The sequence below is a fragment of the Castor canadensis genome, chromosome 10, assembly GCF_047511655.1.
Source record: "Castor canadensis chromosome 10, mCasCan1.hap1v2, whole genome shotgun sequence".
NCBI lineage: Eukaryota > Metazoa > Chordata > Mammalia > Rodentia > Castoridae > Castor > Castor canadensis.
Window position 1 is genome coordinate 122,521,763 of NC_133395.1, and position 23,905 is coordinate 122,545,667.

The 23,905-nt window shown below is 43.8% G+C and overlaps 1 protein-coding gene across 3 annotated transcripts in view; it reads right to left on the reverse strand.

Annotated features, from left to right (window-relative positions):
* The window catches only part of Adamts9 (ADAM metallopeptidase with thrombospondin type 1 motif 9), a 153,511-nt gene that overhangs the window by 12,197 nt on the left and 117,409 nt on the right, over positions 1-23,905 (reverse strand). For all 3 annotated transcript variants that reach the window (XM_074044143.1, XM_074044144.1, XM_074044142.1), the window contains 8 exons: positions 20,245-20,418; positions 9,592-9,762; positions 7,149-7,343; positions 5,777-5,909; positions 5,489-5,583; positions 5,284-5,378; positions 5,055-5,188; positions 3,272-3,363 (listed from right to left, as the gene is read on the reverse strand). In XM_074044143.1, coding sequence (XP_073900244.1) covers positions 3,272-3,363; positions 5,055-5,188; positions 5,284-5,378; positions 5,489-5,583; positions 5,777-5,909; positions 7,149-7,343; positions 9,592-9,762; positions 20,245-20,418 — 1,089 coding nt within the window. The remainder of the gene's footprint in view (positions 1-3,271; positions 3,364-5,054; positions 5,189-5,283; positions 5,379-5,488; positions 5,584-5,776; positions 5,910-7,148; positions 7,344-9,591; positions 9,763-20,244; positions 20,419-23,905) is intronic.

Here is a 23,905-nt window from a genome sequence, read left to right on the forward strand (position 1 = left end):
AAGCGCAGGCGCAATCCCCAGAGTGGCCAGCAGAGGGCACCCTTGGCCTGCTCAAACCTGCAAGGGATCAGGCCAGGCTCTTCCCCGCCCAGGGACCGATCCCAACATTCAGCCAGCCAATGCCACACTATGGCCGAGGATGCCCTCTTTCCTCTGTCCAGTCCTCCTTTCACTGGAGCTCCTGCTCCCACATGCACTGCAGGAGAAGAAAGACTTGTTCTGCTTCCGCAGTGAAGTTCTTAGAACAAGGCCACTGTGGCTTCTGTACTGACAATGTCCCCAACTCCTTGGGCGCCCTGTGTCTGATCATACTCAATAGCTAATCCACTAGGTCTGCCTTCTCAGAGAGGGAGAGAACCCTGGTCTTTCTCAATTTCCTTCTGCCTTCTCTCGTTCAGGGATCTGTATTTTAGGCAAACATTTTAGCTAATTATTAGCACTCTAAAAGCTAAGTGCCCACCAGAAGGAGTAAAAACCTAATGTTCCTTCTAGGACATCTTTGTCCCTAAAAGTGCTCATCTTTGGGTTTGCAAGAGTTGTAGCTGCTACTTCCTGCTGCTGATTTAAAAGAGGAAAGTAATTAAGAGTCATGCATACATTAAATGATCCATGGAGGTTTATAAAAGCTGGGCTTAGACCAGAGAAGGATCTTGCTGTCTGTCTGATGACAGTAAATATTCCAGTTGTCTTGCTTGCAAACAGAATGAGAAAGACCCCACTATTATCAGGAAATGCATTCAGACCTACTTGGAGTCAAATCCAGCCTCTCTTGAGACCAGCTGTGTGAGGCCGGGCAGATTACAGATTACTTAGCTTTTCTACACCTCACCTTCCTGGTCACATAGAATACTGCAGGGACCAAGCGATGCTGCCTTGGGGACACTGAACCCAGTGCCTACAATATAGGAAATGCTCAATAAATAAATGGGAGCTATTAATAACAGCATCAATAGATACTGCTAATGCTGAATCTATTGTGATCAGGATTAAAGAAAAAAAAAAAACCAACATTCTAGCCATCTGGAGAGGTGAAGGCTCTCTGGGAAATTACCCTTATTGAAAAACAGATCCTCAAAGCAAAGGCAATGGATGAAGAGAAAGAGACAGATGCTCAAAGCATCTCTCTGCTTTGATTTCTGCACAACCATTAGGTCAAAGGGCAAATCATCCACCCCCAAAGCAAACTGCACAATTATGCTTTCTACAAACTTTTTCCTGGAAAACTTATTGGAAAGGCTCACGTCTTTCATCAGCATAGCTGGTGTTCAATAAGTATGTAAGGAACTGAATCCTAAAAGGACCCGACATGATTTGAAGAATAAGGATGGGGAAAGTACAAATTAACCTCTCACTGACTTGGAGTTTTCCCATGGAGCAATTGCTTCTTGTCAGAATTTAGCAAACCAATCAGTTCACTTGTCTCTGAATTATTAAAATAAATAAATTCAAATTACCTTTCATTTACTTAAGCTTCCCAAAGGATGTGCATATAGAAACAAACAAAAAAAAATGCAGAAACATATGAAAAAGGCAAAACAGAGCCAACCTATTAGCCATTGAAACGCAAGCCATACCGATGGGGTGTTTGAAGTCATCTACTACGCGAGAAGTCATCCACTACGCTACAGAAAATGCACTTCAAAAGTTTTCAGTTCAGGGTGGTGGAGGTAAAACCCTTTTTACCATTATGTCCTTTGTTTATTTTCTTTCTCCCCAGAGAGCTTCGTTACACTTCTCTAAATGATCCTCTAAAGCTGGGGACTGACTTTTTTTAAAGAAAATTCAGATGTGTTTATCTTTGGATGCTCTCTGTTGTGGGGGATAAATCCATCCATCCTATGGAGACAGTGCCTGGGATTCTGAATGCAACATCCAGTCCCAAGGCCCAGACTTTTGAAGGTTTACAAAGTAGGAAATTGCCCACACTGTGTGACAACAGCTTTGTGAAGACCTCGTGCAAACCCAAGAAAATACTAGGGCCAAGTTCTCTTGCCCAGAATCAGCAAATTCATTATGCTTCCATTCCTTCCAAGTGTAGAAGCTTCCTTCAAAAACCCGCTGCCTACTTTACAAAATGAGCCCACGGAGATTATTACAGCATGTCACAAGGCCACACCTCTTGAGGGGCAATAGAGCACAGCTGTGAAGCCTGGGCAAAAAAGAGAGCTAAAAGCCACCCAGCAGAAGATGGTGACTTTGCAGCACTGGCCCACACTCTGCAGATTTTACAGATCTGAAGTCAGGCTAACAGAAAGACTCCTGAGCCTTGGTCTAGAGGCTTCTAGAACATATTATTATATCATGTTTGTTTACCTGTCATTCTTCTCAGTAAAAAATAAGTTCCTCAGATGATGGGCATTTGTGAGTGAGCACTCAAGAAATGCCAGCTGATTTACTAAGACTATTCTAGAAGCCTTTACAGAGTCAAAGGAAACCCACATTTTGCACTTTTGAAGCTTCTAGGTCCAATACGTATTTCTTGACAAACACAGAACTTACCAATATGCTCCACTAATTTTTTGAAAAAGTCTTTCCAAACTTCTGTTCTATGTCTATATTTTAAAAAAATTTTTAAAAAACTAGGGGCTGGAGAGGTAGCTCAGTAGTAGAATGTGTGCTTAGCAATGCACAAGACCCCGGGTTCAAGCCCCAGCACCGAAAGAAAACCAGAACAAACAACCCACAGTAAAAGAAAACCAGAACAAACAACCCACAGTAAAAGAAAACAAAAAAACCCCTATAAGGCAACAAGATACAACAAAAAATTCACAGACGGACATCTTGTGTCTTTATAACCTAATTCTGTGCATTTCTTCCCCAACTCTCAAGTGATATTTTGTTGACAGTTTGACATCAATCATGGGGAGACTATTTACACCATAGAAACTGGCAAATGCTACAGAGCAGGATTTTTGTTGTCGTGTTAGTCATTAAACATTTACCAATATGCTACTGACTACGATATTCATTAAGAGTCATAATTTGTCAAGCCAAGCTCTGGCCATCCAACATCTAATTTGTTGCTAAGTTTTTACCATCATGCATGATGCATTTTGCTTAATTCGGAAGTCAGGCATGCATGGGGACCTCTGTCAGAGGTAGAGTTCCTGGATTACACACTGGGAGCATTTGTGATGACCTTGGTTCAATGTGGCCAATGGCTCTGCAGAGAAGCTGTTTTAATTACATCCCCAGAAACAGCTGAACTAAGGGTGCCTCTGGGGTAGAATGGTGGAGGATGCCTGGTAAGGAGTAAGGTCCAAGGACATACCTGTGGGCACTTGGCAGCACTGTAGCAGTCTCCAGCGGTGGCAAAAGGAACAGGATGTCCTTCACTTGTCCTGGCAAACTGTAAGTCAGTAGCTGTGTGATGGAGAGAGGATTAAAGGAAGAGAGAAAGGTGAGAAGAGGAGAAAAGCAGGGAAGGGATAGTATATTAACAAGAAGAGAGATGGGAAGGACAGGAGAAATAAGAAGAAATGGGGGGAGGAAACAATTTCAAGTATTAGTAAGCAAATGGATCCAGATGTGCACTTGTATTTTCTTCTTTACTCCTGTGATTTGGAGAGCTTTGTTCTCTGGGTTTCATCAGCACTGACTGTCTGTCTCTTCATGGTACGAAAGCCAAAACGAGGTTTAACATGACTTTGGAGTTGATTGCACATAAATAAATGTGTGACTAGCCTCGCTTAAGTGCAGTGTAACTGGATGATTACGAACCTCCTGTCCCACTGCATCTTGGGCTTAAGGACAGGGGCAAGTAGCCAGAGGGACATTTCCAGTTACTTAGGAGCTGTTCTCTGAGGCTTCATCGTCCTCCCGTGGCATAGGCACAGTGATTGCCAAAATGTGGAGCAATTAGAATGCCCATCTTGAAATTATTAATGGTATTTTCTCAAGTTCGAGGCTAGTTTGTAGTTAAAAAAAAAAAAAAAAAAAAGCCAACCAAAACAATGGTGACCCATAGCTCATGTTTTCAACTCTGCTGGTCTCCCTCTGACAATGCCCAGCAGGAATTAAATTGAGAATGCCACAAAAGTTGTCTTGCTGCTTGGAGTGGATGCCTCAGGAGGGTTTTGGTCCCTCTGTCTTATCTTCCAGGAATGGATGAAGGCCTAGAGCTTTCTATAGCAAGCCACACTTCAGTGGGAGGGAAATCTGAGGCCCACATTTCACAAGCATACGGATCCTTGTCTGCTTCAGCTCTTAGCTGGGGTCATAGCTGGGGTGTTTTTCTAAGTGGAGAAGCTTCAGGTTCTCTGCCTTTGGCCCTAGTCAAGCTGAAGGCAATTAAAAAATCTTGGTACAAATCAAGTTTAATTGACCTCAAGAGGAAAGCAATGCAATATTATGGGTGCAATGTTAATGAGGAAAAATTAATTATTCATCATTTCTGTTTTTTCTCTATTCAAGGGAACACGGTCAGATATTTTAGCAGTGTTTAACCACTCCTATGATTAATGTCCCTAACAGAAATGCAGTGTTGGCCAGAATCTGAAATCAGCCCATGTGGAGGCTTGTTAGAAAAGGGAATTCTGGGCTCCATTTTTCTTCCATACTGCGACAATCAGATAAAATGAGTTTTGCTTCTATATATATGTGCACAATATGCTGGGGATGCTGGGTAGGAAAATCTGCCACAAAAATTGCTTAGCTTTGGGATTTCATATCTACTGTTTCATCTGCTCCTCTACACCTACATCCCATGCCTGGCTAACTCCCTACTTGACCTTAAGGTCTTAGACTCAATGTCGGGTTTTCTGGGGTGCTGCTCAGAGTCTCCATATGCAATGGGGGCAATTTAATGTCCTTCCATATTCTTCATCACAGATCTGTTGGAGGACCTGCCCTGTGCCAGGCGTGTTCCAGGTACTGGGGACACAGCAGTAAGCACAAAGGACAAAGCCCTGTGGCTTAGATGGGGACTGTCATCACTGGACTGGAAGCTGCTCGAGTTACTCAGCTCCTTGCCCCCAGCCATGCACAGGTCATGTTTGCCCCCCGAGTGGACAGAAGCAGGAGCCCATTCCCATATGACACCTCCCTGAACTCACTTATTATCTGCATGCTGCTCAGGTCAATTCTGATTTTCTGGAAGCTAGAAAACCCAGCCGCTGTGTAATCCTTCCGACATTGGCAGTCATCACGTCGGCTCCCATTGTAGGGACATTCTGTGGGGTTGTGCAACCTAAGTTGTGGAAAGAATGTTCTGGTAAGGGGTGGAGGGAGGGTTTTTGCTGGGATTTTTAGGTGTCTGGGCTCTTCTGAGTCTGGCTTGCTTACCTGTGTCCATAAACCTCAGAGAAATTCTCAGAGTCACCATGAACCAGTGTCACGTACTCCTTGGGGTGGTCAGACTGCATCCCAGCACAGAATATCTAAAAGACAGAGCAGAAATAATGCATGGAGAGTCTCTCAGAAATGGAGGGATGAGAGCAATGATCACTCACTGTAAGAACAGTCCAGAAAAATGTTATGTGGCATTCACCTTTAGGAGTTTCCCTCTAACAGTCAGGAAGTATTCACCATCTTCACGAGCACCATTGAGTCTCTTAACCTCCTTGCAGTTCTGGGGTAGCTCACCTGGAAAACACAAATCCCCAAAATAGGGTGGGACTCTGAGATGAGCTACTGGAATACATTGCACCATTGACACTTTTTAGCAAAGGATTTCTTTTTCAAAAAATCACCGCACTCCTAAAGAAAGCAAGCAAAGAAATGAACAAAGAAAACCGTCTTCGTGCTAGCAGAAGATGGCTTCGGTTGGCAAACTTACAGTTATAAATATTATGGCAGGTTTTCCGTTCTTCTGGCTTTAAGTCAGTAGGACATAAGTGGCTGAGGTGGTCCTCATTGGTTAAACACTGCACCGATCTGTGCATCACGCCAATGCCACAGGACACCGAGCACTGGAAGGCAAAGGAGAGTCAGCAGGTGGCTCTCAAACCTGGGGGGCCTGGGCTTCTGGAGGGGTGGAGCTCAGAGCCCTGTGTCATGGACAGAGTGACAGTCTACACCCTCTGACTGACATCTCATGGACACTTCCTATGGACCGGTCTCTGTGCTTAGCTATACATATATATATATTTAAGATATGTACACATGTATAGCTGGCTCCAGACCTAGAAATACATTGTGGTCCTTTCTTCTTCTTTGACTTCTGCTGTTCAAATGCCTGAGGGCCCAGTTGATACCAGGGCACCGCAGTCTGCCTAAGTGTCCCCGCATGGACAAATGGTGACATAATATATATAAATATACATACACACACATATATATGCATATGTACATATATATCATATATGTATATAAGCTTAGAACATATGTATAAACATAGGTATGTATAAAATGTTTATTTATATGTATAAAGTTATGCATAATTGTGTATACACACATGATTTTTCATTTAACCTGCACAATAATTCAATGAGATAGACGTAAGAACATTATCTGTTATTCTAGATGGTAGATTAGGGCGTCAATGTTAAGGAATTTGTTCAAGGTCATGGTGGACCTTGAACCCTAACAATTTCCTCCTTATCACTTTTGCTGGATCATTCTTGAAGACTGAGAGCTTTGTAGCCCAAAGTCAGGCAGCTGCGTCAATTTTTCAGAGCCAATTCAATTTAGAAAATTGGGCCTTGTCGTCTCCCCAAAGGAATGACATTGTCCTAACATGGAAAGACTAGAACACACAGACTCTTTCATAACAGAGGCAGTAAAAACTCATCTGTGTGGAACTCTTATTAAATGCCAGATTCTAAATGCATTTTAAAAACTGTGGCAAAATGTATGCAATCACAAAATCTGTCATTATAACCTAAATGCTTTTTATATATCAACTCATTTCATCTTCACAAGCACCCAATTTACAGATGAGAAAACTGAGGCACAGAAGTTCTACAACTTGCATTCTCCTGGGATGTGGCAAACCCAGGATTCAGCTCCAGCCCATCTGGCTTCAGAGTCCATGCCCTAAGCACCAAGCCATCCTGCCCCACTGGAAAAAGCCTCTTTTCTTCCTGTCAGCCATGTCAATTTGCTGACTCCTGTTTCTCACTGAGGTAAAGCCCTGCAGGAGAGCAGATCAGGCAGGAGTGGCTCAGAGGTTAAAGATTTCAGATTTGACAGCTCAGTCTTCTACTTACGCTCCCCCAGTTGCCAACTCTCCAGGTGGCCAGGACAGGGCAGTCCCTCAGGTAGCAGGGGTGGACGCTGGGGGGCTGTGTGCCTGGGCAGCTTACTGTGGTTTGGTAGCTGTACTCATAATTCTCCTTGCCGGTGTAAATCTCGCTGCAGGAGACGAGCCTTTGTTTGTAGCCCTTTCCACAGGTCACTGAGCACTGAGAAGAGAGGAGAGGTTCAAGCAGCTCCTGGGGGCAGCCGTAATGGGCCCCTGTCCTCCACCCGAGCGTGACCCCATGTCATGCTGCAGAACACTGTCACTTTATCAGCTCCTTCATTCACCCAGCTTCCAGTAGGCAGGACCCTCTCCAGCTGGCCTCCCACTGCAGACAGGGTGCCTCATGCTTCCCTGTCCTTAAAGGGGGGAGGTGCCTCAGCTGCCACCAAACTGCTCTTTCCCAAACCTACACAGATCCGCCCAGCCCAGCCGCTGAATGTGGGGGGGAAGAGGAGCCTGCAGCCAATGCACGAGTTACCATTTTGAGTGTGCAATGCAAATATTAAGCCAAAGGGGGACTCTGGGGACAGTGTCCCCTCACTCCTTGGGGCTGTGCTCTGCCACATCTGCCCTCTGCAAAGTTTCCTTCTCGCTTTTCTTTTCCTGACCGCATGTTTTAACTGGCATGTCACCTTTCTGCTTTCCTGTCTCTCCCTCTCAAATCACATGATCACAGGATCCTTTTTTCATAACGATATAGCACTTAAAATTCTCAACCAATGCAAACGTGGAGGAGGAATGCATATGTTGCTAGTGTCTCCACTCCCTTCTGTGACAGGATATTGAGCTGGTTTTATAATATGTTCAAAATTATCAGTTTCTGTTTAACAAATGAAACTGAGTTACAATTCATGCAGTTTGGATGGCATTTTCAGGCAATTTCATCAAATAGCTACCATTTTTTTCTTTTTTTTTTTGTACAGGTGCTACAGAAATGTAAGGTGAAGTCGTGCATTCTCTGGACCTGTGTTTCTGCGAGGAGGAACAGATGAGTGCCAGGAGAGAGCACGTCACATATGTGTTGTGCTTTTTCCAGGGTGAGGAGCTATAGTTTTCATCAGTCTATAAGGATGGATAAAAGCCACAGTGTCTGGTGGCTCCTGAACTGCTGCTTTAAGCTGCATGGCTTTGTTCTCCTGTGACTTTTCTAGGCCCACCTTGAAGAAATCCCAGCCAGAGGCACACAGAGCGACCCTGAGCACCCTTTCCATCTGGCTGGAGACCTGGCCATGCCCTGATCTCATTTCGTCCTTCATTGGCTGCTGCTGTTCAGATGCCTGAGGGCCCAGCTGACACCAGGCCAGGCCACTGAATGCTGTCCTGGTATCCCTGTATGGATGGAGACTGACAAACACCACCTGTCCAAGCTATGAGTGTCCCAGAGGGTCTGACACAGCATTTATACACCTTGACCTTAGCCTGTACTAACTTGAGAGAGGCAGTACATGGGAGAAGCAAGTGATGAGAACCCTGACCTCCAAATCCAGGAGCAAAAGCAGCTCATGGGCCACCTTCATGGGGGACACAGTGGGAGACAGGCATTTGCTGACTCCCAAACATGGTCAGGCTTGGTTCAGAGGCCTCCACATCTCTGAAAAGAACAGATACTCCACAGGGTTGGGAAAGTGTGGATGACCCCTCTCCCCCTTTAGTCTAGCGATCTGGAGCATAGGAACAGCTCCCTTCTGGGCAGGCAACTCTTTTGTGTGCATGCTCGTTTATAAGTGTATATTACTCTTCCAATTTTAAAACCATAGCAAAGCAAAATAAAACAATCCCACTGTGTGTTAGGAATACACTTGCATGGCCTTGCATGGGAAATACCCCTTAGGGGTGATGAGTTTGAGGAAGTCATTAAATAGGCAAGCAACATCTGGTTTATAAAAGTGTTTGGTTTACCCCATACACTGCCCCGTTTTTAAGGTAGTAGACCTTACAACAACACCCAGATTTTTGCCTTTCCTTGAAAATTTAGGATGGGGAACAGTGGACACACACTTCTACATGACCTCATGCCTGCAGAAAACAAGCCTGGTCCTTTACACAACATGTGCATCTTTGCCACAGTCTCCACCTCTCTCTATTGTGTTCCCAGCACTAAGATATTTTCTCACACTTAACCTTCTTCAAGTATTGGAAGACATCCTCTGAGGTTGCAACCCTGTAATAATTCCTGTTGAATCATACCAAGAGGACATCAAGGTGAATGAGAAAATGCAGAACGGAAGGAACTTTGAAAGCATTCTGCAGATTTCCCCGTTTGCACGTGTGGGTTTCTGGCCCGGGGAAGGCCCTGTCTGAGAACACACAGGAGTGATCCTGGCCTTGGGAACCCATTCTCTCCTTGTCACTCTGCTGTTCTTGGGCCTGCTGCTCAGAAGGTGGACACAGACTCCCAGGGACAGTACCTCCGACCATTCTCCCGTGATCCAGACATACTCGCAGGGCTGCAAGCTGCAGCTCTCGTGGTCTGCAGGTCGCTGGCGGTCATCGCAGTGTGCACTGTGCACCTCGCCTTGGTCCTCGTCCACACACACCACCTGGCGGTACCTGGAGCCTTCGCCACAGGTCTTGGTGCACTGTGAAAGAGAGGTAGCAGAGTGAACCTGAGGCATGACAAATGACTTCTGAGGTCCTACTCCTGCCATTTGTTGATGTGGCTCTATGGCCTGTTAAAGCCATGTGACCCCTGGGGCAGGGGTCATCAGAAAACTCCTTATTTTACCCAGTCACCTGTGCTGCTCCTGGCATGCAGTCAAGCCTTCCATACTGGCTGTCTGAATGAAGAAACGCAAGCGTGAATGGGCAACTCTTCCTTCACACCAATACAAACACTGAGTCTCTTTAAAACATATGGCCCTGTAATCCTAGCTATCAGGAGACAGAGATCAAGAGGATCTTGGTTCAAAGCCAGCCTGGGCAAATAGTTCACGAGACCGTATCCCACAAAAATAGGGCTGGTGGAGTGGCCCTGAGTTCAAACCCCAGGACTGCAAAACAAGGAGGGGGGGCCCAAGGGCTGTGGATGAGGCTCAGTAGTAGAGTGACTGCTTGGTATACAGGAGGCCCTGGCTTTGATCCCCAGTGCTACAAAACAAAAAATAACTACGAAGAACCAAAAATGTAGGCCCCACATTTACTAAGGTGACATTTAAATATCTCTAGTGTGAGGAATGCCATTACCTGTGTGATGATCACTCTGTGTCAAAGCACAGGTACAAACTTATCTCTAGATTCATGCCTCTTGCCCTAGTTCCACCTCACAAGGATGCATCTTTAGGGACGGAGGGGAGCTTCTGTGTGGCCCCTTATCCTTTTCTTCTGCAGGGGGATGGTCCTTGGTCTCTGCCACCAGCAACACTTCCCCCAATTGTTGCTGAGCTCCCACCAAGCCTCATAAAGGACTCAGCTCTGAGTACTAAGGACAGATAGTAAAGAAGATAGCCTGGCAGCAAGGTGCCGCCATGACTGTACCTGCATTTCTCACGTGAAGAAACTGGGTCTTGGATAGCCCATGGGCCTTGTCCCTGGTCTCACTCATCCACTCCCATCATCCAAAGACAGGAGGTGAGAACGGGTGGTGTGTTCCATCCCAGCATGAGCTCTTTGCTGGCCACAAATTCCTGATCTTTTCTGCTTTAACCATGGACCTTTGTGGTCCATGTCACTGAGGTCATCAAAGCCTGTTCTGCCTACAGCATTGGTGTCTCCTGGCATTGTAAGACTGTAGACTACTCTGGAAGGCTGCAGAATGAGCTGAATGACAGCTGTGCCAAGGATGGCTTCTGTGTCCCAGGGATTCAAAGCCTCGTGCATTCATTTTCAAATTTTTCAAAAACAATTTCTAATTTTAGACTCTTTAGAGTCCCCTTCTCCCTCCCTCCATACTTCCTTCTCTTTCTTTCTCTTTTTCTCCTCCCCCTCCTCCTTTCTCCCTCTCCTCCTCTCTCCTTTTATCTGCCTAGTCTCAAAGGCATTTGAAGCTGAGATCCAATCTCACTCCCAAAATGTCTTCCCTAATATGCCCCTGCCTTTCATGTGTGCGTATGGCAAAAGCACAGAACATAAAATTCACCCTTTCAACCATTCTAAAATATACAATCCAGTGGCATTAAATAATTTACAATGTTGTGAAGCCATCACCCTACTTAGTTCCAGGTGATGTTTTCGTCACCCTACCTCTGTACCCATCAAGCAGTCACTCGCCTTTTTTCTTTCTCCTAGACCCTAGCAACTACTTCCATGTCTTCTGTCTGTATGGATTTATTCATTCTGGGTATTTCTTTCATGGAGAACCATCCAGTGTGTGGCCTTACAACTTGGCTTCTTTCACTTGGCATAATGTTTTTAAGGTTTTTCCGTATTGGAGCATGTCTGAGCACTTCATTCCTTTTTAGGGCTGGATAATATTCCAATATATGGATATGCTACAGTTTGTTTATTCGTTCATCTGCTGATGGACATTTGGGTGGTTTCCCTTTCATGAATAATGCTCCTGTAAACATTCTGGTACAAATCTGATTTCAATTCCTTTGGGTATATTCCTAGGAAGACAATTGCTAGGCCCTGTGGTAGGCCCTGTGTTTCTGGTGAGCCACTGTGTTCTTTCAGGAGGTAGAAAGGGACAGGCCAGCATATCCTGATAGCCCTTTACCATCTGTAAACTTAAAATTGCAGCTGCCAGGATGCAAACCTCAGTGTGTAGAATGTGGAGTCACTCACCACTCTCCTACAATACATAATATGACTAGAAACCATTGTGAGAGCAAAATCACTTCAAACTAGTGCACGAGGCTGTGTGAGGCTGGCGCCCCATGCACTCCCAGCTCAGTGGTTCTTGGGTCTTCTGTCCCCTGGAATAGCCTGGAATGACTGTGAAGCAATACCATTTTTGTTTTTTCATTAAGAAATTTAGCAGGGTGCTAGTGGCTCACACCTGTATTCCTAGCTGCTTGGGAGGCTGAGGTCAGGAGGATCATGGTTAAAGGCCAGCTCTGGCAAAGAGTTCATGAGAATTCCTATCTCCACAATAACCAGAGCAAAAATGGACTGGAGGTGTGGCTCAAGCTGTATCCCAGTCCCACCAAAAAAAAAAAACCTGAGCTGGAGGGCCACTGAATTTGTTAAAGGCAAAACAAAAAGTTAACCTGTGACATAGGAAAAGCAATTCCTTAGAAAATTAGGATTTAGGATGAAGATGGTGGCTTCTGAGCAGCAACACCTGGACTCAGCCTCTGGTTTCCCCATTCTTTCCCACTAATCCTCAGGCACAAATCCTCGTCAATAAGTAACAGCTCAGAGCAGAAATACAACGACTCCTGATTTCTTTCTGCCTGTCAAGTGTTTCTCTCTCTGTCTTGAAGAATATTTAAACTATGGTAAACTTTATTTTGCCAATGGTAGAGAAGGGAGCTGGGAAAAACGTACTCTGAATGTTACTTTACAGAAAAATTAAAATTAAATGAAGTAAATAAATGACTAGTCAATGGCAGCTCTTTAAATCATGTGACAAACGCTTTCCTCTAGAATTCTGACTCCTAGAATGAGGCCACAGAGAGAGGAGGGGGGAGGTTGGGTAAGCAGAAAATAAACCCAGCCCAGGCTATTGGGGTTTATCAGCTTTCAAAACACTTCTTCCCAACCCCCAATGATGTATGACTTGTCCCTGCCCTGAAAAATGATCTTGAATGTTCTGAACAAGAGACAGGAAGTTCGTGTAGTGTCATTTTAATTTTGAAAAAGTTGTCTCGAATTTCATTACGTGGTTAGAAGAAAACCTCTAACAAATGCATGAGCAGCACTGTCAGTTGGGAATTCAGCACCCGATGTAACTCAGAGAGCACAGACTCCCAGTGCTAGCTTAAATGGGGCAGCTTGCCTGAGTCCTGCAGGCTCCACACACTTGGACACGAGCTGAAATTAGCAGGGACAAAATAACTTTCTAAATTCGAAGGTGAGGAAGCCCTAAAATTTTTTGAGGTAGGTTGGCCCCAGGGTGATGTTTAAACAAGACCATTTAATGAAATAGGTAGAAACTGTCTCTGCTCAAAGGTTATCATCAAGTTGCTTTACACTTTGAAATCTATCTTTTGGTACAATTTCCTAACCACAGGGGCAGGAAAATCATTTGATAGTCACAGGTTCCCTTTTAAGGGTTATTTTCTCTAAGGGTGAAAAACTTTGTCATTTCTAGTGCCACACACTGCTACTGCTGGGGAGTATACGAACAGACAAGCCATAGAACTGAATTTGACAGTACAGGGTTCCATGTGGATGCTTTTGTCATGAAGAACAGCAATGACAAGTCAATTCAGCCACTGTTGCTTTAAAAAAAAAAAAGTGACCCTTAAATTATCAATGGTTTCTACATTCAAAGCTCATTTTAAAGTCAGTATGTAGAGTTTGGATATTTCTGACCCCCAACTGTATATTTCCAATGAAAAAGGGAGCTACAAATAATACATGGGGACATTTAGTAACTTGAAAGTCGTTCGCTCATTCAACCAATATTTACAATGGGCCTGAATCTGCACTGGGGACAGCCTGAGAGAATCCTACTCAGCCTCTCTCCTGTTATGACAGGGAGAGGCAGCAGCCACTGTCATCCTGGGGATCCCGTGTGTCACTCAGCCAGCTACCTGGTGGCCACTGGAGTCAAACACCAAGGCCACCTGTGCAATTCTATTAGCAGATGTGGATTCTGTGACAATAGAGTAAGAAGACACTGGGAGGAAAGACTGGGGAGTGGGGTGACACAATGCTGAGAGAGGGGCCAAACAGCAGCCCACGAAAAGGAGGGGTGAGGAGAGCAAGGTGGGAAGGGCTGGATGTGCATGGAGGCTGGAGGTAAGAGGCCGTGGATGGGGGAGGGGTGACCACAGTTGTGGGGGACACTATTTATCTGTTTATTTCACAGTGTGGGGTGTGGAGCCCAGGCCCTCAAACATGATGACTAAGTACTCACCACTGAGCAAATTCCCTTTTTTTTTTGAGACAGGGTGTCACTATATAGTCCAGGCTGGCTGTGTACTCTCAATCTTCCCGCTTCAGCCCCCAGAGTGCTGGGATTACAGGTGTGTACCACCATACCCAGCCTCAAGAGGTTTCTAGATCAAATGATTTGAGGTTTAGGGTTTTGAAACCACTCCTAATGCGGAGTGCCTGGCACTTTGCAAGTGATCGATACATAATTGTTGAACGAATTTATGTGGAAATGTACATATCAAGAAACCCTGCTCATCTGTGTTGTAAATGTCATGGAGATCTTTTCAATCAACTCATGAAGGATCTGGTGCTAAATTTTCTGTGCTAAGAAAATGAATCTGGAAACTAGTCTACAGCTGTTCAGAATAAAAGTCCTTAGGAGAAAGGCCCAAGTCCCTGAGCTGGGCCAAACAGCAACAGGCTGGAAAGTTCTATAAAGGTCAGAGGAATCTGAGCACAGCATGTCTGTGACCTTGTGACAAGAAAATGCACAGCTGTTCTTACAGGAAAAGTAGTGTGCTTGACTGTTCTAAAAGATACCTTAGAATATCTTCATTCTAACCATGAAAGAAGCAGGCACGGTCCTCCCTCCCCCTTCCCTTCATTCCTTCCATCCCATCCGCTTTTGTCTCTCTATTCATTCAAAGATTCATCTGTTCAGAGGTGTCTTCCATGCTGTAGGTTTCATGCCAAATGCTGGAGAAGATTTAGGTTAACAAACTCCTACCACAAATGTCTGACAACGTAGACGAGGAAAACAAGCTAGAATGGAGTCATTTCAGGGTCCAGTGAGCCCTGAATGGAGGGGTACCTGTCTCAGTCATTAGTGGGAGACATGCTCAGCAGCAGCTTCTGAGAAGAAGAGACCTCTTGTTTGAAGACTGAAGGAGTTATATGGGAGATAGAAGTGAGGGTAGGAACAGGGTAGCCTAATTGAGACGCAGAGGAACTAAGGAGGAAAGAGAGTTCTAAAAACAAACTTGCAAGATTTGTGAGAGTTCTTCCTTAATGTGAAAGATGCATGATCAAATATAATAACAATATGAGTACGATCAAAAGGACCGCTGTAGCTAGAAGTGACTTTATCTATCGAGTTATATTAATAAGTAAACCCTTTGAAAATAATTCTCAAAAGAATTAAAAGTCTTTTATAATGTTCCTTGACTAGCTTATGAGCATTACAATTCTAAAGAGGGTAAAACTGAGACTGAGCTTTGACAGGACAAATCACTGTCAGCCCTGGGGGACAGGGAGTGTGTATAGTAACAGCTGAGCTGAGTTGCTGGGGCCACCTGCCCCGTCCAAGGGGAGACCCCAGTGCTGAAGAGAGAGAAGCAGCAGCAGGACAGCGCTGTTCTGAATCCTTCCCCCGACTCACGCCATCCTCCCCAGGGCCCTGTAGTGACACTGGCTGTATAATATTCCACTCAGCAGTGTGTTAGCTGTAGTCTCGAACCTCTAAGTCAGCTTCTCAGAGTCACAATCGGGGTCCATCATGTATAATGTGTGGCTCCTACATGTGTATCTGAGTGCAACATTCCCCACCCCCCCACTCCCATTACTGGGGATTGAACCCAGGGCCTCACCCAACCCAGGTTGAGCCATGTCCCATTTGAGAGCTACATCTTATTTTTCAGATAGAGTCTCAAAGACTTTGCTCAGGCTGACCTCTGTTTCACAATCCTCCTGCCTCTGCCTCCTGAGTAGCTGGGATTACACCACCATGCCTGGTTAAGCATCTTCCTTGCTACAATTATTTTGCCCAGGCTCTGCCCTCACAGGAGCAGGAAGGTACACGATTCTTTCTTCCTGGACTAGCCAAAGGCCTCACCCTGAATAGAGGGACTTTGACATCAGCAAGCCTTTTAAAGTAAGGCTTAAGGTCTGATAGTCAACCAACTGCACCTAGAATCTCTCTTTTAAAAGAGGTAGGGTTGTAGCCCAGAAGGGATACACCATCTGTCCAGTACAAAATTTGACAAGCCTCTCAATTAATTCACCCAAGGTGCATACTGACAAGGGAGCCAGAGATATCAACATTAGAGTTTGTGGTTCAGAAGTTAGGCGGCCGGGCCTCAAATTTCACCCTTACCACTAAGTGCATGACCTTGATGCTTGAGTTAATCTACCTAAGCCTCACATTTCCTCACATTAAGCAGGATAAAAATGTAAGTACTACATCAGAGAAGTATGGAAAGGGTTAAGCGAGATACTTCATGTAAAAATACCCAAAGCAGTACCTCGACCACAGGTTAGTGGACAGTAAATTCTATTACTTTCACTATCATCGGTATTGGGGCCACTGAATTAAAGATGACATATTTCACATTGTACCTTATGGGAAGGACACTCCCTGGAATTGTGCAGTGCACAACCTGTGTGACTGTAGAAAACATCTCTGACGAAATGAGTATGCAAAGCTTGTGCTCTCAAGGCAGATTCCTGGGCTATTTCTTTAAAAGAGGAGGCCGTCATATGCTTGTAGATCTAGTTTGAAACACATCTTGCCAACAAACTCATGAGTTTTAATACGCCACACATATGCAAAAAGCAAACAAGAGTTAAGAGCTGGTGGCCCAGGACTGCTAAGAGAGAAAGGAACTTCCTGTGTAACAGCTCCAGTGTGTCCTGTTCAGTGAGCTGGGAGGCTACGCTGTGGCATGTCACTGACTTCAGGTCATGGGTCACTAGGTATGGGAGGAAAGTGAAAACATAAGCCCACACAAGGTAGGTATCAGGTAAAATGGTAGCTGAGTGAGAGGGTAGAGGAGAGGAGACGGTTGTGAATTAGGGGACTGTGAAGGGTGCCACACTGGCAAGTAAGCAGCCAACCTACTGTTTGACAAGGAGAACTCTGATCAGGAAAGCAGGAACAATAATTACATTCAGAGTCCCCAGGCAAATAGGACTTGTGGCCACACCATTTCTGACCTGGTCCACATTCTCTCTAAGCCTCATTGTTATGGGAACATTCTGAGCAGACTCCCAGAGTGCCTTGCACACAGGGAACATGAAGTGTTTGATGGGGCTTCTTCCTCCATTATCTGGAGCCTGAATGTCACTTGAGGGCCTCCCATGGTATTCTAACCAATCCTTGCCACCCAGCTCCCTCTTAAAACTCTCCACCTTGGGGACAGACAGAGGAGAAAGTAGGAGGGAGATTCTGAGAGCCTTTTCTCCTTATAACAATGGTTAACCTCTGCCAAACTTCTCTTTTTTTTTTAATTTTTATTATTTTATTATTCATATGTGCATACAATGCTTGGGTCATTTCTCCCCCCTGCCCCCACCCCCTCCCTTACCACCCACTCCGTCCCCTCCCTCTCCTCCCCCACCTTCTCGCTACCCGGCAGAAACTATTTTGCCCTTATCTCTAAATTTGTTGAAGAGAGAGTATAAGCAATAATAGGAAGGAACAAGTGTTCCTGGTTGAGATAAGGATAGCTATACAGGGAGTTGACTCACATTGATTTCCTGTGCATGTGCGTTACCTTCTAGGTTAATTCTTTTTGATCTAACCTGTTCTCTAGTTCCTGGTCCCCTTCTCCTATTTCTGCCAAACTTCTTAAACACAGATCCCCATCAGGCTACCTTTTTAAAAACTTTTTGGTGGCACTGGGGTTTGAACTCAGAGCCTCACTCTTGTTAGGCAGGTGCTGTACCTCTTGAGTCACTCCACCAGCCCCCAGGCTATCCTCTTAGATCTTTGCCTCTATGGATTTTGACAGCAGTAGCTGAGGAAGGGTTTAACAAGAGCATCTGCACAGCACGTGCAAAGACAGAAATGACTGGAGAAGACGAATTTCCTCAGCGCCTGTGTTGCAAGGGTTTTCCATTCTTTGGGCTTTAGAAGGAATGTAAGGGAGCTTGCACATTTGCAACTGGCTCCAGCATGTTCAGAAACTGCTAATGCATGGGCAGTCAGCTTCCATTTATTTCTGAATGCATTCTTATTCCTGCTCCTTGGAGCAGTTGTACAGGTTTGAGTTTGGTGAGAGGGAGCGATACAGGAATGACAGAGAGAATCATGAGTTACCACTGAGGCAGGGAGATGAAAGAGCCTCCTTTCCCTTTTATATCCAACACTGGCAATCCCCAAAGCATAACTAATGATAGACAATTATTCCCTTCAATTTTTTCAGTTCAGGTCTGCAGAGTTATTTTTCTGTCTAATGATGGCAGACTATAGAAAGTCACAGAAATGGAGTCCTTGCTCAAAGTCACATGGCTAACAAGTGGCAGTTGTGGAATATGAATCAGGTCTGTATTATTGAAAGTATTTGTGATCCCAGTAATTTATGTGGTTCAAGTGCAATTAATCTAAAATTCAACTTCTTCTTTGAAGGGGGACACTGCGTTTTGAACACAGGGCCTTGCACTTGCTAGGTGGTCTACCACCTGAGCCATGCCCCAGTCCTTCTGACTTTCAGTATTTTTTGAATAGGGTTACATTTTATGCCTGGATCACCATTCTCCTATTTATGCTTCCTTTGCAGCTGGGAAGATAGGTGTGCACCACCTCGCCCACCTTTTATAGCTGAGATGGGGTCTTGCAAACCTTTTTCTCAGAATTACCTAGAACCATACTCCTGATCTCTGCCTCCTGAGTAGCTAGGATTACAGATGTGAGCCCCTGCACCCAAAATGAAATTTAATTTCTTTAGGCATTTCTCCCTCCTACCATCTATCTGGTGGAAGTTAAAAAAAAGTCTAGAAAGACAACAAGCATTTCCTAAAGAAAAGAATGACTCTAAGCCAGGCACTGGTGGCTCATGCCTAGCTACTTGGGAGGCTGAGATCAGGAGTAACAAGATTTGAGGCAAATAGTTTGCAAGACTCTTCTCTCCAAAATAACTAGAGCAAATGGACTAGAGGTGTGGCTGAAGTGGTAGACCACCTCTTTTGCAAGCGTGAATCCCTGAGTTCAAGCCCCAGCCCCATCAAAACAAAAAAATGACTCTACAAAGTAGAATTAATCCATCCGGGGAAAGGGGAGGGGAGGACAGGGTTGAGGGACTGGGTCTCCAGGGCAGACAGAATGCAGCTAGAATATCTCCAATGATTTAAAAGAACAAACTTAGCATCAAGTTTTGTTTTGTCCACTTGCTAGGGTATGTAACAATGGACAAATAACATGGACTCTCTGAACCTCAGTTTTCTCACTTGCAAAATGGGCTGATATAATAATTCTCATTGTGTTTAGTGGTTAAGAAGATGAGTGAGGTATGAACTTAAAGCTCTCAGCACAGTGCTGGGCACAGTCTAACCACCCCAGAGATAGCCCTTTCCCTGTATTCTGAAAGTCCTGCTAGAGGGGAGTCCTTCTTTTTTACGTCTTTGCACTTTAAATAGCATGTACTTTTATCCTCATTTCAACGTCGGTGGATGTGGCTTTGCTTTTGAGTTCTTCCCGTTCCCCCTTCCTACAATCTAACACTCTATTCTGGATAAACTGAGGTTACCTCCTACTAGTGATCCTCATTTTCCTAGCTGAGCACTTAGTGCCATCTCAAGCAAACATTAACTTGGAGTGGGGAGAAATAGGTCCAGTCTCTTTCTGCTCTCGCTGAGCAGTTCCATCTGGTTCCATCAATTTTTTTAAATCCCTCACTAATTAATCAGGGTTACATATGAGTGCTTGTCTCTATCTGAGAGCCAACGTCTTGAAAACAGAAAGATAAAGAGCAGGTCCTACCTCAAGTCTGCGTTCTGGCTTGTAGCCACTCAAACTAATAGAGAAAAACCAAGTCTGGATTCACATAGTTCAAATATATTACTCCCTTCTCCCCTCCTTCTGTGAAAGTGATCTGTAAGCATTTGGCCCAAGGCCTATTAAAACTTCTTCTTTTTTTTTAACTGCTGTCAGATCCAGAACATTCAGGAACACAGCCTGACATAGGAATTGCTTAAACAAGGACCTCTCAGAGAGAAGGCTAGAGTCTGAAAGCCAACCTTTGGGACCCAGCCAGCAATGCCACCGGTGCTGGATGGCTTTGCTGGCTTCACCGGGATTAAATGTGATGATGGCAGGGGGTGGAGCACAAGGCCTGGCAGGTACGCTTCATGGCTCTACTTACTTCTTGCCATTGCTCTGCCCTCCAAGTGTAGAGAGGACACGGTGGGGCTTGGCAGGCACGTTCGGACTCTGGTCTGGTGTACGGGTTGCACTCAGTCTCTCTGGCTGTTTTGTGTGTTCCGATGTGACAGTCCACGCGCCTCTGCTGCATGCCTTGGCCACAGGACACAGAGCACTAAGAAGACAGAGGATGTAAGTGGATGTGTGGGCTCCTTTTGGGGGTGGGGTGAGGTGGGAAAGATTGAAGAGAGGGGCAACACACTCCTAACTTAATGACTTTCACAGCTACCACAATGCTTTCTCAGCCCCAACGAAAGGGACACCAAGGGAAAGTCTAAAAGCTGCAAACTCACTGCTGGTCAATGCTGGAGAGGAAGGATGGGCCTTAAAGTTAGCAAAAATCTTCAAGCACTGCAGAGGTTGGGAGAGATGGGGATGAAATATTTAGCACAACCTAGAAGTAATGCTGCCACATGAAATGAAAAATTTCAAGTGATTTCCATCCCGGAGGATTGGGAGATCCAGTACTGTACAAGAAAGACTTCTTGGATTGAAAGTATAATCCAAAGAAAGCAAACCCCTAAAGATTTTCAGGCCTTATAAGTATAATTTTTTTCACTAGTCTTTTCCTTTTCTTGCTCCTATTCCTTGGAGACAGAAGATCTTTTTTTTGTTTTTAAACTGTGGAATTCACTTAAATATTTGTATCTATTTACAACCTCAGATGAAAATATGAAGACTAAAAGCTGACAAGGAAAAAAGGCCATTTCCTTGGGCTTAATGTCTTCAGCCCTCGAAAAACACTGTTAAGCAACCAGAAACATTTTGTTAGCCAAGTTGCAAAACATTGAATTAAATCGGCAATTAGCGTTCCTCTAAATTAATTTCTTACTGATTTCCTCATTGCTGAATTTCATAATCTCACTTATGGGTAGGTCAAGAATTATTGTCTTTATTAAAGTTTTGACAGTCAGAAACTAAAGGCAACCTTTGATTAGAAAGAATGGCATGTTATTATACTTAACTATTAAAAATTATTGCCAAGTTTTTGTGATATCTCAGCCTCCTTTACTGTGATGTAGAGAAAACAAGTTTAACTTACATTAAAGCCAAATTCCCAAGAGGAAGTCTTCTTAAAGAATAAACTTGGCAACCAGAAAGACACACTTGACATGTGGATGCATTCTAGTCTCTTGGAGACTAATGGAAATTTCTAGCACAGATGCTGCCACATCTTAACCTTCTTCCTCTTTCAGATTTTAAGAAAATAGGAGATATTTTCTAGAAGGCGGTTTGGGAAACTATTGTTTTTAGATAAATCTCTAGCCGTGAAGAAGCTCACAGTTCACATCAAAGTGAGATGAAGAGAAAATATTTTGAACCAATGTTGCTAGTATTGTTTGGGTTTAATTGTATTAATGGACTGAATGAGGTTTGTGAGCCACAAGAAACCAGACTTTTAAAGTCATAATGTCCAAAGAGGAATGGAAAGGGTCCTGAGTGCCACGGATGGCCCTGTCTCTAGAGAGTGACCACTGAATGCTCATGGGGGCTACATGAGTAATATTTCCAGTGATTCTACCAGAAAAGATTGGATTACAGCATGGTAGAGTTACTTCCTACTTGACAGAAATATTCAAATATCATCACTATCAACAATAGCAAACAAAAAACTCCTTGGCAATTTGAAATTGAGGTCTCAATATATAAAAGAGTACATTTCTAGAACAATGTATCCAAATAGAAATGTTTAGGAAATATAACAATATTGTAAACACATTTGAGTTTGACAGAAAGCTGACATGAATTCACAATCTCCTAAGGTTTTAATAACAGAGAGAAAAATGAAAAAAACGTTCAAAGACTTTTAAAGTGTATTATTTAGACTATTAAGTAAATGAGACCTCTTGTTGATGTTGTTGTTTTTGAATAAAGTAATTACGGGTCAATAAACGTAAGGTATTAAAGAGTCACGAGTATGCAAATTTTAAAAATCATTTCTCAAAATATGCCCCAAATTTTCTAAAGGCAAATAAGACACAGGAAGCTCCAATTATGCAATGTGTTGTCTTGGCTTCTAATTTTTATATTACCAAGTCAGCTTGAAAGAGCACACACAATTGAAAGTTTCAACATGACTTAAATGCACAGCAAGGTATAAACCCTGTGTTTCTGAATAACACATCCACAGCAATTTCTGCTCAAAATGAGGTATACTGCATCCGAGTTCAAGTTCATTCTGTGTTCAACTATTCTTCCCATGCTGTCTCTTGGGAGGAAACAATTTGCATACAGACCAAGCCAGCCTTGCTTAGTGAATTCTGAGAGATTTTTTGCAGAAACACCAGGAATAAAACAGCATCAGAAAGACCTCTGTGTGACCCCAAAGGTGGTGATGGTGGTAGTGTGTGCATGTGTGTTTAATTTGTCTAGTTCTGCTCAGTGCACCTTTGAGTCCCTTTGCAGAAGACGTCTGCGCAGCCTCTATGAATGCACCCCCTACCCTTCATCCTACCATGTTAGTCTATTTGTGCAAGGTTGAAATGAGATGTTTTAGTTCTGAACTACTGAGCTGGGAGCTGTTTCATCTGCCTCTGCTTCCTGCCGAGCAACAGTAGGATACAGAATTCACCAACTTAAGAGGGGAACTTGACATTTACTTACATAGATAAGAAAAATCTCCTTGGTATGTCTCATTTTGGAGACTCATAACATAGACTTAAAAATCTAGAAAGAATTTTATATACTTTCTTCTAGCATTACTGCTGAAATGATAGAATTGACATTTTAAAATAGGAACTAGCTTGAAAAATAACTCTACAAACCACCTTTTATAAATAATAACAGCAACACTAATAGCAAACTCTTACTAAGCACTTAACTATATACCAGACTCTATACGAGGGTCTCTCAACTGCTTAATTCTTTATTGGGGATGCTGTTCTGGGTACTGTGGAATTTTAGCACCATCCTGGGTTTGTACCCACAAAATGTCAGTTCCATGTACCCTCACCCTAAGCTGTGACATCCAAAACTATCACCACACATTACCATATGTCCTATGGGTGCCAATTTACTTTAGGGTTTAGCCCTATGGTAAGTATTTTCTTTAAAACATCTTTTTTTTTTTAATTCCTAAGAAACCCTTCAGGTAGATATTATGTAAATAAAGTGAAGAACAGAAATAATCATCTTAGCACAAGGAAAAAGAACAACAAAATAAAACCCCACTGCATGGCACAGTTACTGTGGATTAATGGTGCTAATGTGGTATCGATTTTTCGTACTGCATCAGCAAGAGTGTGGGTGGGAAGCTTGGGTCCAAGCAATGCACCATCAATACTCACACTTCAAATAAAACCCAAATAAATGGAGAGCAGAACTCACTAACATGACTGTACTTCTCATCACTGCCCATGTACATGTGTTCTTCTTCACGTCTCAAAGGATACAGCTACACATCTGCCACATTTCTCCAGCAAACATTTGCAGAAGACTTTAGCACCAGACACCACAACTAAGATGCACTTATTGTAATTACGAGAAAAGTCGTAACAAGGAAGCCTGGTGGGTTCATACTACAATTTACTAGTTCCCGTTTTAATGTTAGCACCAAGTTCTTTTAAAAAATTCTTATTTCACTGACTCTAAGACACCACTCA